The sequence below is a fragment of the Catharus ustulatus genome, chromosome 16, assembly GCF_009819885.2.
Source record: "Catharus ustulatus isolate bCatUst1 chromosome 16, bCatUst1.pri.v2, whole genome shotgun sequence".
NCBI lineage: Eukaryota > Metazoa > Chordata > Aves > Passeriformes > Turdidae > Catharus > Catharus ustulatus.
This window is the reverse complement of record NC_046236.1, coordinates 15810971-15827531: the sequence shown is the minus strand read 5'-3', so window position 1 is coordinate 15827531 and position 16561 is coordinate 15810971. Positions and strand designations below refer to the sequence as shown.

Genomic DNA, 16561 nt, shown 5'->3' with positions numbered 1-16561 from the left:
TCCCCCCTCCAAAACCCCCTTTCCCTCTCCAAAACCATCTCTCCTCCAAAACTCCCTCTCCAAAACCCTCTCACTCCAAACCCCTCTCCCCCCTGAACACTCCCTGCTCCAAACCCCCTCTCCCTGCTCCAAGCCCCCTCTCCCTGCTCCAAACCCCCTCTCCCTGCTCCAAGCCCCCTCTCCCTGCGTGCAGGTGCCCAGGGCAGGGCAGGATCAGCCAGGCCAGCCCAGGTGCCAGCTCTAAGCCCAGCCTGGGGCCCAGGTTCCCATGTCCCAGCAGCTCTGGGTGCACTGGGCTGTGCAGAGCCAGCCCCACTTCCCTTTTCTGCTCTGCAGCCCTGCCCTGTGCCAGGGACAGCTCCCCACGGGCTCTGCTGCCCCAGCCTCCTTGGGGACACCTTGGGGACACCTTGGGGACACCCAGGGCTGCGTTAGCACACAGAAACCCCTCCGAAATCGCATCTCCAATTTCTGCAGCATTATATAATTAGCATCGTTTGTGTCGCAAAAAGTAATTGCAGTAACATTTTTAATTAGTCTATTTGAACACTAACATTTCTCCAGTGTGCATAATGTGTTGACACGAAATTACTGGGTTGGAGGCGACTCGGAGTGATTGGAGTTTGTTTTGCTTTTGTTGCTTTGGGTGTTTAATGCAGGCACCACGAGCCCAGGCTGCAGAGCTGCAGGGGAGAGCGAAGTGTGATGGGTTTCACTTCCGTCTGGGGGGAGGAAGGGTGGCTTCTGAAGGCACTCAAGAGAAAAAAATACTTGTTTGAGAGGTAAGGCCTGGGTGACATTTTCCAGCTGCACGGTTCTGGTCTCAGATAAAAACACAAAACACAGCGCTGGCCTTGAAGGACAGGAGAGGCAAAGCTGGAGGGAGGAATTCTGTGTGGATAAAGTCTGGGAGCAGAGCTGGTCTGAGGAGTTTCTTTCTTACTGAGTCACAAGCAGGACAAGAAATAAACATTCTCCCCAGAAAAGTTCCTGCACGGGATCCAAGCACCCGTTACCAGAAGATGATTTTTCCCCTTTCTCTTCAGGAGGAATCAAGATTCTCCTTTCCAAGATCTCTCCTACACTGTCCATGTGAAAGCAGTGACAGATGCAGGTTATTTTTTGCTCCCAAGTGTGAATCCTGTTCCACTGCTCCTCACCTTGCCCAGACCCCGGGGTGTGAGCCCAGCCCAGCCCAGCAGCTCCAGGCTGAGCTCCTGGGTCACATCCCTGATCCACAAAGGGACCAAGAGCTGCCTGGACAGCAGCAGAGACAGCTCCAGGATGGCAGGGAGGGGGAAACAGGAGAGAGAAAGCCGCCAGCTCCCAGCACATCCCCAGAAGGTGACCAACAACTTCACCCTCCAGAGCTTTCAAACCATTCCCTCCCCTCATCCCTCAGCCCTTCCTCCACCAGCACAGCCAAACTTGGCCAAACTTGGCCACCTGCTCCTGCCCCAGCTGCAGACACCGAGGGGCTGAACCCCAAACCCAGCAAGGGGGAACTCCCTCACTCCCCTTCCTCTTTGTCCTGAGAATTTCTGCACTTGCAGCTGCAGCAGGGCCAGAAAATCCTTGTGTCCCAGGGCTGAGAGGCAGCCAGGGCACCGAGCCTCCCTCGGGCAGAGTTCATCTCCTGGCAGCTCCAGGCACATCCTTCAGCTTCCAACACCCACAGCATATTGATTTCCTTCTGTGAGCCTGCCAGAAGCAGCCCTGCTCCCGGCCTGGCTGTGCACAGACCTCCCTGCCCACACCCCGACACTTTCTGGCTCACCAGAGACGTTGCTGGCCCAGGAAGTCTCGAGATGCACACGAGGATAAGGAGATTGTGCTCGAGGATAAGAAGCAGATGAGCAATTAAGTGGCATTTTGTGGAATCCATTAGTATTTCAAGCTACAAAGAGTTTCTGTTAACTTCCTGCCAAAAGTCACAAGTAATGAGCTAATTAACAATCTAATTTATTACAAATGCCCTAGAAAGAAATCAGGGCGCAGGTGAAAACCTACTTAGAGCGAGCAGAGCAGGGGGAACACGGAGAGCAGACAGCCCCAGCTGCACTCCCAGCCACCCCACAGCACAACACTGGGGATGGAACACTGGGGGAACTTGTTAAAGTTGAATTAGAGCCGTGTTCAGTGCAGGGAGAGGTGGAACCCTCGCTCCAGAGCTTCCTGCCAGCCCCGAACAAAAACCAGCCCTGGGAATTTTCTGCCTCCCTGTCAGCGTCTGCCAAGCTCAGCAGCAGCTGCAGCTCAACCTGTGGGGCACAAAGGCAGAGCTGGTCCCTGCACAGCCCACACGAGCAGGGCAGTGCCAGCCCTGGCACCCCCAGCAGGACAATCCCCCAGCAGGACAATCCCCCAGCAGGACAATCCCCCAGCAGGACAATCCCCCAGCTCCAGAGCAGGGGCACAGGGACAGACCCCAGGGCTGGGAGCATCCTGCAGGGAGACACTCGTGTGGGCATCGCCCACGGGAGCACCTGGGCACCCCAGCACCCACAGCTGGGCTCTGGCAGCACCCACACATCCCTGGTTTAGGGCAGTAACGATGGGAATGTCTGCAGAGCTGGAGCTGCAGGATTCCCTGAGGCACAGCGAATATTCCCTGTGGCACACTCACATTCCCTAACACCTGAGTGACCTGGAAAGGGTTTCTCAAGGCAGACAGGGATGTCACAGAGCTGTCCCCCACCCTGGGGGTGTCACTGGGCACAGAGGGCCCCTGGTGTCACTGCAGCTCCTGCCCCACCAGCCAGGGCTGTGCTGCCCAAAATCTCCGAGCCCACCTGCTGCCCTGGCACCGAGGGCTGATTTAACCCTGCCTAAAAACATCTCTGAGGATGAACCTTGAAACAAGAGCACAGCTCCAGGGCTGGAGAACAGCTCCTGACAGCTGGGAGAGACTTGGAAAGGCGCCAGGCACCGACACTGGATGCTGCAGGTAGAACTGAGCAGGGCTGTGGAAATAATGCAGGCAAACCCTGCTGTGGTGCCCACCTGCTCCACAACACACTCTGGATTCCATGGACGCTGTGTCTGCACAAACACAGCATCACTGCAAGCAAAGTCAGGCAATTCACAGCCCAAACCAGAGGTGTGAGGTGCACAGAATTCCTCTCAGCAACGTGGCTGAGCAGCCCATGTGTGAAAGCTCAGGTACAAGGGAAGCTGTGACCTTGACAAACAGCCCTAGGACACGTTTGAGTCTCCACATCCCCTTTCCTCTGCTTGCCAACACCTGTCCAGGCCTTCAGGCTGCAGTCTGGGAGGTGCAGGGAGATGGGTTTGGCATTTTAAGGTTATACACGCGTGGCAGGTGTCAAGGATGAGTAGCAGCATCATTTAAATCGGATCAGGCTCACCCTGCCAGCACAGGCAGCGATGCTCCCGAGGCAGAGCCCCCACAGGAGCCCCCCAGCCCCTCACACCCAGCGTGCCACTCCAAAACCCCGGGCACAGCTGCCAAGAGGAGCTTCTCGAGCTCTGGAGAGGGTTTGTTTTGGTGCCAAATACCTCAGCTTGGGAGCCAGCCACCCACCACCGAAATAAAACTCTGTCCCAAATATTCACAAAAGCGAAATTTCCCGGCCAGCAGCCGCGAGCAGCAGCCCCGCTGGAGCCCACCCAGGTGGGGAGGACGGAGCAGCCCCCGGAGCGAGCACAGCACGCCTGGCTAACCCAGCCCCATTCCCCGGGGGACATCCCAAATCCCCGAGGAGCCCCTCCGGAATCCCAGCATCATCAGAACAAAGAATTATGGTCACAGTCACCCGGCTCCCGCTACATATTTTGTTATAAAGCCTCGTATTTTTCCCCCAGCAACACAACCGAGCCCTGGAGCCCTCGCCGGCTGCGCAGCTCCAGCCGGGAGCAGCCCTGCCCAGCCCGCTCCCACAAACACATGTTTGGCTGGCAAGTGCGTTAAAAACAAACTCCCCTCGGCCTTTTTCGGGCGATTTAGCCGAAGTCGCGGGCGCTTATCTCTGCTAACGACACCGACCGGCTTAAAGGCAGCGACGGGTTGGGTTGATTAAAAAAATGACTAAGCCGCTTGTGGGTGCAGGGGATGCGCGGGGAGGACACGGAGAGGGGACCCGCGACCCCCGGCAGCGCCACACTCACCTTGACACTGGAAGCCCTGCTTGCCGAAACCCCTGCGGAGAGAGAGCGCAGTGAGAGCCCGGCCCCGCCGCCCTGCCCGCCCGGGCACCGCCGGGGGATGCGGGGACGGGAGCAGAGGATGGCGAGGACGGGGATGGCGAGGATGGGGATGGAGGGGATGAGGATGGCGAGGATGGGGATGGCGAGGATGGGGATGGCGAGGATGGGGATGGCGAGGATGGGGATGGCGAGGATGGGGATGAGGACGGCGAGGATGAGGATGGCCGGACGAGCACAGGCAGGGGTGTCCCGCCCAGCCGGTGTCCCGGCGGTGCGGGGGGAAGGCTCACCAGATGAAGTCGGTGCAGTGGCTGCAGAAGGTGGGCTGCTTGAAGAAGCGCGCCGTGAACTTGTGGTTCTTCACCTCGTGCACGTTCTTCTGCCGCAGGGCGCCCTTGCGGGCGAAGCGCACCGGGCCCTCCTCGCCCTCGGGGGCCGGCGCTGCCGCCGGAGGCTCGGCCATGCTGTGCGGGGGCTGCGGGCCCGGCCCGGCCCGCTCGGGTTCCGCCGCTCCGCCGGGGCTGCCGCGCTCGGGCTGCGCTGCCGGGGCCGCGCTCGGGGCCGCTGCCCGCAGCTGGCGGGAGGCGCCGACACCGCCCGCCGGGCCACGCCCCCTCATTTACATACGGCCCGCCCGCCTTGTCTGCATCGCGGGCCACGCCCCCTTATTAACATACGGCCCGCCTTGTCTGCATCGCCGACCACGCCCCCTTATTAACATACGGTACACCCACCTTGTCTGCGCCCTCGGTCACGCCCCCTCATTAACATATGCCACGCCCATCTTGTCTGCATCGTTGACCACGCCCCCTCATTAACATGCGATCCGCCCGTCTCGCCTGCATCGCAGGCCACGCCCACTGAGCATTGCAAGCCCCGCCCCCTCTATTTGCATGGGGATTTGCATCGAGAGTCTGCATCCCGCGGGATGGGCGGGGAGGGACGGACAGGGATGGACAGGGACAGGGATGGACAGGGATGGACAGGGACAGGGATGGACAGGGATGGACAGGAATGCACACGGGCGGGGATGGACACGGGCGGGGATGGACAGGGATGGACAGGGATGGACAGGGATGGGCAGGGATGGACACAGGACAGGGGTAGACACAGGATGGACAGGGACAGGGATGGACAGGGATGGGCAGGACAGGGATGGACACTGGGCAGGGATGGACAGAGATGTACACGGGACAGGGATGGACACTGGACAGGGATGGACAGGGATGGACACTGGACAGGGAGGGACACGGGCAGGGACAGAGCACGGGGCAGGGATGGACAGGGATGGACACTGAACAGGGATGGACACTGGACAGGGATGGACACGGGCAGGGACAGAGCACGGGGCAGGGATGGACAGGGATGGATAGGACAGGGATGGACACTGGACAGGGATGGACAGGGATGGACACGGGCAGGGACAGAGCACGGGGCAGGGATGGACAGGGATGGACACGGGCAGGGACACAGCACGGGGCAGCGGTGACCCCACTGGTGCCCCACGTGAGGCAGGGCTGTGGGCAGGGCACCGAGGCAGAGACATTGTCCTGTCCCACTGCAGGACTGCAGTGACAGCGCTGGCTCCTCACCAGCCCTGACTCCTCACCATTAAGGACAGAACATTTTTTTTCCTACCCTGATTTTTAGCACAACACAAGTGCAGAGGGGATCTGGGCAGGAGCTCAGGCACAGCAGCTGTGCCAGGCTGGGCACGGGGGTGCCACACACCCAGGGCTCCCACACAGGCACAGGGCACAAACCACCAGCTCAGGGCTCCTCTGGGAATGGTGTTTTGAATTTGCAGTTGGAATAATGACCTTCTTTCACCAACCCACTGCAAACACCTCAGCTGGCTGGCACACAGGAGTTTTCCACCATTCCTCCCTTGCTCCCTGGCAGTAACTCCCAGACACTGAAAATCAGATCCATCAGCCTCCTCCTCTGACACACGGGTCTCTCTGGGTGCTGAGGAGATGAGAATTCAAACCAAAACACGAGACAACTTCAAGTGAAACATAACCATACTTCCAAGAACAATTCTTTCTGAATTCTCATTTCTGGGATTTAATTCTGGATCTGCATCCACGTGATCCCTTTTGAGGCCCAAGACCATCCCTGCTCCGCTGTGATCCAGCCCTCCATCCTACATGCTCTTTCTCTGAAGAAAGCCCCGCTCACTCCATGGAATTAAACACCCAGGAGACTTTCCCAAAATAGGCCCAGGGCTGTTATTATGCAGCTGCTTTAAAAGGTTCATTGCAGTAATAAAACGGGGCTGACCTGTCCTGCTGCTGTCACCCTCCCAGGAGCTGCTTCCACCTCTCAGCACCGCCTGATTTTCCTGCTAGGAAGGAGAAATAAATCACAGCCCCCCCTGCTCGAGCTGGAGGGATGAGGGAACATCCCTGGGGTGTGTGGGGGCCACACGTGGGGTTTGCAGTGCCCCACAGCACCGGGGTCCCCCTGCCCGGGACCCCCCTCACTGCAGGCTCACACAGCGATCTGCAAGCAGAAATAACTCCTCAGCAATCATGGGAATAATAACAAATAATACCAAGGCGTTCTGCCTCCTTCCCTCTGACTGCTCCAGGGGAGTGGGGTGTTCCCCTCAGTGCTGCTGCTCTGCACGTGGGGCACTCCAGGCTCAATTCTGCTCTTTGGAACTGCAAACTCTGGGCTCTGCCTGCTCCTGCCTTGTTGTTTTTTACTGTGTGTTCCCATTTTCCAAGGACAGCCCCCATAACTGCTGCACGTGGAATGCAGAGAATATGGCTTTTATTTCCCCCTACGAGTGTTGATAATCATGATAATCATGCTCAAACTTTTGTCACTGCTGGGCCGTGGTACAAAAGTACAAAAGCCAGGTACAGCTCTTGCTCTCAGGGGATTTCTTCTTTCCTTAGTTTACGTAATTCTACATTATTTTACTTTTTTCATTATTTAGTGCACTCTGAGTCACGTCATATTGAAGGCAGGATCTTCATGGCTAATTTTCACAAAATCTGAGGATCCAGATCCCCCCAGCACTCTGAAACGTCGGGATGAACTTCCTCTGAGGAAGCTGTTACATTTATTAATATAAATATAAATACATACAGCAAGTGCAGTCCCCAGGTGTGCAGAGGGACTCACACACACAAACAACCCTGCCCTGTCACCCTCAGGGGAGCACGGTGCTGAGACAGAGGGGAAATCAGCCTGGTCCATTCCTGTTCCCATAAAATTCTAATGCTGCCTCCCGTTCCATCAGTACAGAAAGCCCCAAACCCACCGGTGCTGGGGGAAACAGGGATTTCGTGGGGCTGTAAAATCCCGGCTCCCAACCTCTGTGTGTGCTCGGGAGCCAGCGGGAGCAGGGCAGCCTCCCTGGAGCCGTGATTCACATCCTCAGGAAGGGACCTCATCCTCCCCAGGAGCTGCTCGGGGAAGGGGGAGCTGGGGGCAGCCCCGGGACTGGTGCTGGGAGGGGTGGGAATGGGGACACAGAGCCCAGGAACTGCCCAGCAAAATCCCTGACCCCAAAGGTGTGGGAGTGGGGACACAGAGCCCAGGAACTGCCCAGCAAAATCCCTGACCCCAAAGGTGTGGGGACACAGAGCCCAGGAACTGCCCAGCAAAATCCCTGACCCCAAAGGTGTGGGGACACAGAGCCCAGGAACTGCCCGGCAAAATCCCTGACCCCAAAGGTGTGGGAGTGGGGACACAGAGCCCGGGAACCTGATCAACAAAATCCCTGACCCCAAAGGTGTGGGAGTGGGGACACAGAGCCCGGGAACTGCCCGGCAAAATCCCTGACCCTAAAGGTGTGGGGACACAGAGCCCAGGAACTGCCCAGCAAAATCCCTGACCCCAAGCACCGGGCACAGCACAGCTCCAGCCCCGCAGCTTCACCCCGTACAGCACACCAGCCCCAAAGCCCTGCACAGACACACAGCCCCAAAGCCCTGCACAGACACACAGCCCCAAAGCCTGGCACAGACACACAGCCCCAAAGCCTGGCACAGACACCACAGCCCCAAAGCCCTGCACAGACACCACAACCCCACAGCCCTGCACAGACACACAGCCCCAAAGCCTGGCACAGACACACAGCCCCAAAGCCTGGCACAGACACACAGCCCCAAAGCCCTGTACAGACACACAGCCCCAAAGCCCGGCACAGACACACAGCCCCAAAGCCTGGCACAGACACACAGCCCCAAAGCCTGGCACAGACACACAGCCCCAAAGCCTGGCACAGACACACAGCCCCAAAGCCCTGCACAGACACACAGCCCCAAAGCCTGGCACAGACACACAGCCCCAAAGCCCGGCACAGACACACAGCCCCAAAGGCGAGCGGGATTCTCCGCATTTCCCGGGACAGCTCCGGCAGCGCTGCAGCCCCAGCCCCGCCCTGATGTGGGGATGCCCGCACCGCTTCCTCTGAGGAATTCCAAAAAGCTGGAGAACAGATTTGGCTATTTTTTTTTTTTATCTCTTTCTTCTTCGGGACCCGAATCCGCCGCCGGAAACAGGTGGAGGGAAGGTCCGGCTGTAATTAGATAAAAAGGTGCCTCAGCAGCACTCGGCAGCCTCCACATCCGTTTGCCGTCCTGTCCCCCAGCCAGCATGCCAGGAGGGACAAGGCAGGGACAGGGATCCTGGAGCAGGGACAGGGATCCTGGAGTGGGGACAGGGATCCTGGAGCGAGGACAAGGATGTTGGAGCAGAGACAGGGATGCTGGAGAAGGGAAAGGGATCCTGGAGTGGGGACAGAAATCCTGGAGAAGGGACACGGATCCTGGAGAAGGGACAGGGATCCTAAAATAGAGACAGGGATCCTGGAGTGGGGACAGGGATGCTGGAACAGGGACAGGGATGCTAGAATAGGGACAAGGATCCTGGAGAAGGGACAGGAATGCTGGAATAGGAACAGGAATGCTGGAGCAGGGAAAAGGATCCTGGAGAGGGGACAGGGATGCTGGAATAGGGACAGGGATCCTGGAGTGGGGACAGGGATCCTGGAGTGGGGACAGGGATGCTGGAATATGAACAGGGATGCTGGAGTGGGGAAAAGGATCCTGGAGAATGGACAGGGATCCTGGAGTGGGGACAGGGATCCTGGAGTGGGGACAGGGATGCTGGAGAAGGGACAGGAATGCTGGAATAGGAACAGGGATGCTGGAATAGGAACAGGGATGCTGGAATAGGAACAGGGACGCTGGAATAGGGACATGGATCCTGGAGCAGGGACAAGGATCCTGAGGCAGGGAAAAGGATCCTGAGGCAGGGAAAGGGATCCCGGATCCTGGATCCTCAGGCTGGGCCATCCCGGCTGGGGCAGCGCTGGGCTCTGGCCCTGCCCCGGGTTCCACGGGGACACTGGGGACGGACGGGGTGACACGCACCCCCCGCAGCGGGGTGGCATCAGCTGCTCTGGTTTTTCCCTTTCTGCTTTCACAGCTTTCGCATGTTCCACGTCCTCCGTGCGGCGCGGATGGAGCGGGGAGAGAGAGGAGCTGCGTTCCTGTGAGGAGAGACCCAGCTCCCACCCACCGGCGGCAGGAGATCCTTCACAGCCGCCGCTGGGCGAGAAAAACCCAAATGTTGGAGCCTGAGCTTACATAAACCCGGAGCGGCCGGAGCGAGGGGACAGCCCCGGGACAGGGGGACAGCCACAGGGACAGGGGGACAGCCACAGGGATAGGGGGACAGCCCAGGGACAGGGGGACAGCCCAGGGACAGGGGGACAGCCCCGGGGACACAGGGACAGCCACAGGGACAGGGGGACAGACACAGGGACACGGGGACACAGGGACAGGGGGACACAGGGACAGGGGGACACAGGGACAGGGGGACAGCCACAGGGACACGGGGACACGGGGACAGCCACAGGGACAGGGGGAGAGCCACAGGGACACAGGGACACAGGGACACGGGGACACAGGGACAGATAGACACAAGGACACAGGGACACAGTGACACGGGGACACAGGGACACAGGGACACAGGGACAGACAGACAGACACAGGGACACAGGGACAGACAGACACAGAGACACAGGGACACAGGGACACAGGGACACAGGGACAAGGCCACCACAGCTGCCCCAAAGCTGCTCTGACCCCATGAGCACTCAGGCTCCTCGGGTGCTCACATGGCTCAGAACACACCAAACATGCTTAGGCTATTTAAATAGTTCGTGTTCCTGGCTGCTGGCTTTCAGGGAGAACAAATTAATTCTGTTTGATGTACCCAGGAACGGCCCACATCCAACCGCCTGCCTGCACATTGCTTGAGCAAAGTTTGTGGTGAAATCCTTGGGGCTTTGTTGCTTGGTTCCCAAACCATCTGATCAATAATTGGTTTCCACGTCCTGTAACTTTGCAGGAAGTTGTTGTTTTTCCTTGCTATTGATCCAACTTTTTGCCTTCCCTCTGAGCTGCTCCCTGGGTTAGTGCAGGGTGAGGTTGGGGTGGTGGCAGAGGAGAGCTCCAGGCTTGGGACACCAGGCAACAGCACAAAGACAGCTTTGAATTTTAGTGCTGGATAAAAAAACAAAACTCCAACTCAACAGCAGCAAGACAAGCTGTGAGTGATGGGCTCGAGCTGGTGTTGATGCAGAGAGGGCTCCAGGGAGAGCTCAGAGCCCCTGAAGCGCCTGTGGGATTTCCAGGAGAGCTGCAGAGGGGACAAGGACGGAGGGACAGAACACAGGGAATGGCTCCCAGTGCCACAGGGCAGGGATGGATGGGATCTTGGGAAGGAATTCCTGACTGGGATGGAATTCCTGACTGGGATGGAATTCCCAGAGCAGCTGTGGCTGCCCTGGATCCCTGGCAGTGTCCAGGGCCAGGCTGGGCAGGGTTTGGGACAGCCCAGTGCCACAGCCCGGTGCCACTGCCCGGTGCCACAGCCCGGTGCCAAAGCCCGGTGACACTGCCCGGTGCCACAGCCCGGTGACACAGCCCGGTGCCACTGCCCGGTGCCACTGCCCGGTGACACTGCCCGGTGACACAGCCCGGTGACACTGCCCGGTGACACTGCCCGGCTCTGGAGGCACAGCCCAGGGGAAGCAGGAGAGCAGCAGAGCCACCGAGAGAGCAGCAGAGCCACCGAGCTGTGCCACCCCCGGGCCGGGCTGCACAATAATTCCGCTTGTGCCGCGGCAAACTCCAGCTGCTCTCCCCCAGGAGCTGAATTTCTCTGCAGCCTCCTTCTCCCGAGGGATGGCTGCTTTTATACCCATCGTTCATCACAGCCCTCAGAAAAATCATCTCGTAATGAATTCTTCACCCAGTCCTTGCAGGAGCCTGATTTAAATAACAACGGGGCTCATTAACGGCGCGGGGCTGATCCCTGCACAATGATTTCTTCATTAAGCTTTGCCTGGGAGGATTTTCCTCCCTTCCCTCCGCTCCGGATCGCATCGGCTCCGGCCGTGGGGCAGGGATGTGCTGGGGTTCATTTTTGTCAAAATCCCAATTAGCGGGTGTCCCAAATGCTGGGATATGCAAATCCCAGATGGATGTTCCTGGCTGGTTTTGGCTTTTGGCCACTCCCAGCTTATCCCGGCCTGGCCCTCGGTGCACAAATCCCTGCACGGAGATGATGGGCAGAAAATCGGGCTTGATTCGAGCTCGTTTGGTTCGTGCCCCGGTGGGTTCGTGCCCCGGTGGGTTCGTGCCCCGGTGGGTTTGTGAGCCCTGCCTCGCTGTCCCCTGCTGTCCCCCGGGCCACCCTCCCCAGTGCCACAGCGCACCGAGTCCCTTCAGCTCCTCACCGGGAGGAAAAATTACGGAAAAATGATTGCAGACAGAGGACAACCCACCTGCCATGAATTTCCAGAAATATTTTGGAAAAGTTTCATTAAAAAAGGAAAGAAGTCCCCCAGAAAGACTTGGGGCTTAACCAGTTTAGAAACCAAAAGATGAATTTTTGAATGACTCGGGTTTTGCTGCGGTGCCTCGGCTGCTCCTGGGTTCCTTTGGAGGATGCTGTCCCCTGTCCCTGGTCTGTCCCCGTGTCCCTGGTGTGTCCCCCTGTCCCTGGGTCTGTCCCCTGTCCCTGGCTGTGTCCCCTGTCCCTGGGGGTGTCCCCCTGTCCCTGGAGGTGTCCCCTGTCCCTGGTGTGTCCCCCTGTCCCTGCTGTGTCCCCTGTCCCTGGCTGTGTCCCCCTGTCCCTGGCTGTGTCCCCTGTCCCTAGGTCTGTCCCCTGTCCCTGGGGGTGTCCCCCTGTCCCTGGCTGTGTCCCCGTGTCCCTGGGGGTGTCCCCTGTCCCTGGCTGTGTCCCCCTGTCCCTGGGGGTGTCCCCCTGTCCCTGGTGTGTCCCCTGTCCCTGGTGTGTCCCCCTGTCCCTGGTGTGTCCCCTGTCCCTGGTGTGTCCCCCTGTCCCTGGCTGTGTCCCCCTGTCCCTGGGGGTGTCCCCCTGTCCCTGGTGTGTCCCCTGTCCCTGGTGTGTCCCCTGTCCCTGGTGTGTCCCCCTGTCCCTGGTGTGTCCCCCTGTCCCTGGCTGTGTCCCCCTGTCCCTGGCTGTGTCCCCTGTCCCTGGGGATGTCCCCCTGTCCCTGGCTGTGTCCCCTGTCCCTGGGGATGTACCCCTGTCCCTGGTGTGTCCCCTGTCCCTGGGTATGTCCCCCTGTCCCTGGGGGTGTCCCCTGTCCCTGGGAGTGTCCCCCTGTCCCTGGCTGTGTCCCCTGTCCCTGGGGGTGTCCCCTGTCCCTGGGGGTGTCCCCCTGTCCCTGGCTGTGTCCCCTGTCCCTGGGGGTGTCCCCCTGTCCCTGGCTGTGTCCCCTGTCCCTGGGGATGTACCCCTGTCCCTGGCTGTGTCCCCTGTCCCTGGCTGTGTCCCCCTGTCCCTGGGGGTGTCCCCCTGTCCCTGGTGTGTCCCCTGTCCCTGGGGGTGTCCCCAGGGTGTCCCTGTCCTGCCCAGCAGGGATGAGGAGCCCGGCTCTGGAATGGGAATTTTCTGCAGTGAATCCCAGCAGTGTTTTACCCCACGAGCTGCGAGGTTTATTTATCCCTCCCTCACGCTTGCTCATCTGTGTTTGTCAGCCAGATCGCACCGGTTGCCATCTGCAGGAAGCTGTAAATTGTTCTGTGGCTTTTCCTTCTCCGCGGCTCCTGCAGCTCCTTCCTGCTCCGCTCGGACCCGCAGCGCCGGGAGCGGCAGGGACCCCGCGGGGCCGGGGGGGCACAAAGCCCCCGGGAATCTCCGGTGCCCAGGGGGTTTCCTTGCCCATCAGACCCAGCCTGGAGCTGCTGTGAGTGCTCGGGTGAGCCCCTGGCACTCTGCAGGCGGTGACACACGGCAGGGCTCGGAATTCCCAGCTCTCCCCCTCTGTTCCTTCTCCCGATCTCCCCATGAGACCAAACTGCTTCTGCACCCCAGGACAAGCCCTGAGATGTCACCCGGGCTCCCCAGGGCCCTCCCTGCCCCAGGAACAAGGAGGGTGAATTCTCCTCAATCCCAAATTACCCTGGGTCGCATCCATCGGGCCCTGCGAGCTCTTTTATCAACAAACATTTGGGCACTAAGGGCCCCCCCGGCTGTCCCCCCACCCCTGCTCATCCCAGAGGGAATTTCATCCCTTGGAAGGACTCTCTGGGCTGGCAGCAGGGACTCGGGTGTCATTAAATCCCGCAGCTCTTTCTGCTCCATGGGAATCCCCAGCCCGTGGGAATCCCCAGTCCGTGGGGACCCTCAGTCCGTGGGGACCCCCAGTCCATGGGGACCCCCAGTCCGTGGGGACCCCCCAGTCCCGGGACCCCCAGCCCGTGGGGACCCCCCCCAGTCCATGGAGACCTCCAGTCCATGGGGACCCCCAGCCCGTGGGGACCCCCCCCAGTCCGTGGGGACCCCCTGCCCGTGGGGTTCCGCAGCCCCGGGACCCCCAGCCCGTGGGGACCCCCAGCCCATGGGGACCCCCAGCCCCGGGACCCCCGCCCGTGCCCGGGGTGGCCCCGAGCATCCGCGCTCCCTCCGCCCCGCCCGGCTCGGGATGTCACCGTTCCCATGGCAACGACAGGGCTGCAAAAAAATAAAAAAATAAAAATCCAAGCAGGAAAGGAGCTGAGGGAATGGGAGATGGGGGCTGGGAGCAGAGCTGGCCTGGGGGGTTCAGTGTCCAGGGGCCACCCCCGCCCCACAGGGACATCCCGGGCCGGGGGATGCTCAGGGGTGTGAACACTGCGGGGACATCACGGGGACATCACAGGGACATCACGGGGACCCTGCGGCCACGCACCGGGAGGGACCCGGAGCAGCACGGCCACTGCTGGGGCAGGGCACAGCCACCACCAGTGCCGGCCCCACAGAGGAGCCAAATCCTCCCCCAGCAGCAGCCAAGGGCTCCTTCCTCAGCCCTGCGCTCCTCTCTGCAGTGTTGATCATTCTGATGGAGCATTTGTTTTAATTTCCCAAATGAGGAAGCAATCTTGTAAATATTGTGCGGTAATTAAAATGGCTATTTATTGTGCGGCATTCTGGCTGCTGCCAGCACAGCTCGATCAGCATTCCCCTTCCGAGCCCTCGCTGCAGCCGCTCCCGACGGCTCCGGCACTGCCTCTGGCACTGCCACCGAGCTGCCACCGAGCTGCCACCGAGCTGCCACCGAGCTGCCACCGAGCTGCCACAGCTGCGGGGCTGACAAACAGCGGCAGCTCCGGCAGCTCCCGCAGCTGAGGAGCGAGAGGATCACCGGTGTCACCCCGGACTGCCACTCTCACCGCATTTGCATGAGCTCAAACGAGTTCTCTGAGGCTTTCCCTGCTGTGGTTTCTGTCTGTTATTGCTTCTTCACAAGCGTTCGAAGTGGGTAAAAGCTGGGAAAAAAAAATAGCGCTTGCAAATAAATGTCTGTGCAAATCCATTCTGAAACCCGTTTAAAATGTAAATCCTTGGGCTGGGCACTGAAAGCCTCCGGAGCTGGGGGAAGCCAGGCCAGATGCCAGCAGAGAGGAGGCTCCAGGGACCCGGGCACCCCCAGGGGACCCCTCCGTGCCAGCCCCCTCCAGGGAGCCCCAGGGGTGGCCGAAGGCAACGGGAGGAAATGAAAGATCGGTGGAGTGAGAAGGAGAAGTGGGGTGGAACGGGGGAAAACCCCTCTTCCCTCATTTCCCCTCCACCAGCCTCCTCCAGGGCCTCTCCTGCCCTGCCACAGGGAGCAGCTGTGGGACAGCGGGGCTGGTCCCCAACGGGGGCTGGGAATGTCCCTGCCCTGCTCCTGTCCCCAGGAAACACCTCCGGGGGGACGTGGGGCAGGACTGGGGACATGGGGCACTGCTGGGGACATGGGGCATTGCTGGGGGACATGGGACAGTGTTGAGGGACATGGGGCACTGCTGGGGGACATGGGACAGTGTTGGGGACATGGGGCAGTGCTGGGGACATGGGAACAGTGCTGGGGATGTGGGGCAGGTCTGGGGGATGTGAGACACTTCTGGGGACATGGTCTATTGCTGGGGACATGGGGCACTGCTGGGGACATGGGGCATTGCTGGGGGACATGGGGCAGGGCTGGGGACATGGGGCACTGCTGGGGACATGGGGTACTGCTGGAGGATTTGCCATGGGAGCAAGGGACACGGCACAGCAGTGAGTGGTGTGGCACGGTGCCGAGGCCATGGCACACCTCTGGGATGGCACAGAGGTGAGGGCTGCTGCCCATCCCATCCCTGTATCCCATCCCATCCCATTATCCCATCCCATCCCATCCCATTATCCCATCCCATCCCCGGCTGCCGAAGCCTCCCCACCCTCCCATCCCCACTCCCACTCCCCCGTCTCTCTCGCAGCTCCTCCGGCAGCTGCCAGCTCACGCGCAGAGCTGGCTCCCGCGTCATCGCCACCTCCGCTGGCCCCCGTGCCGAGCCCACGCAGCCACCCAGCCCCTGCTGGCCCCGGCAGCGCCAGGGGAGCCCCCCTGGCACCGGCACCGGGCAGGGCTGGAGCTGCCGGGGCTGCTCAGACACCGGAGATGAGCTCGGGGCTCTCCCTCTGCAGCCACTGCGGCTCTGCCTGATGGGCACAACGAGCTCAAAGCATCAATTTGTCTTTTTTTTTCCTTTTTTTTCCTTTTTTTTTTTTTCCAGGCTATGATTTTTCCAGCTGTAGAAAATCTTTGGAGCTGAGCAACAGGAGAATTCCCAGATGCCCTCACAGGGCACGTTCTAAAAGTGTTCATCCATCCTACCCCCCAGCCATGCTCCTGGCACCTCTCAGTGTGCTGCCTTTGCTTGGGGAGCTGCTATTTCAATACCAGGCTTTGGGGGACCCCATTTCCAGACCCCTCCAACCCTGCTGAAGGGAGGATTTGGAAGGGAAAACGCTGGGAGCTGATCCTTTCCCAGACTGACAGGGAAGAGCCAGGAATTGTTCTGCAGCGCCCTGATGGTTTTCCCTGTGTCCC

The 16561-nt window shown here is 60.0% G+C and overlaps 1 protein-coding gene and 1 long non-coding RNA gene across 3 annotated transcripts in view; both read right to left on the bottom strand.

Annotated features, from left to right (window-relative positions):
• PRKCB (protein kinase C beta) overlaps positions 1-4647 on the bottom strand; it is a 100065-nt gene extending 95418 nt beyond the window's left edge. For both annotated transcript variants that reach the window (XM_033073898.1, XM_033073897.1), the window contains exons 1-2: positions 4458-4647; positions 4129-4160 (exon numbers count right to left, since the gene is read on the bottom strand). In XM_033073898.1, coding sequence (XP_032929789.1) covers positions 4129-4160; positions 4458-4630 — 205 coding nt within the window. In that variant the 5' untranslated portion in view covers positions 4631-4647. The remainder of the gene's footprint in view (positions 1-4128; positions 4161-4457) is intronic.
• Positions 4648-14595: 9948 nt separating this feature from the next.
• On the bottom strand, positions 14596-16176 carry LOC117003900. Its single transcript, XR_004419563.1, has 2 exons — positions 15972-16176; positions 14596-14975 (listed from the first exon to the last, which is right to left on the bottom strand). It is a non-coding gene; the product is annotated as an uncharacterized LOC117003900 (long non-coding RNA).
• Between the last annotated feature and the right edge of the window lie 385 nt (positions 16177-16561).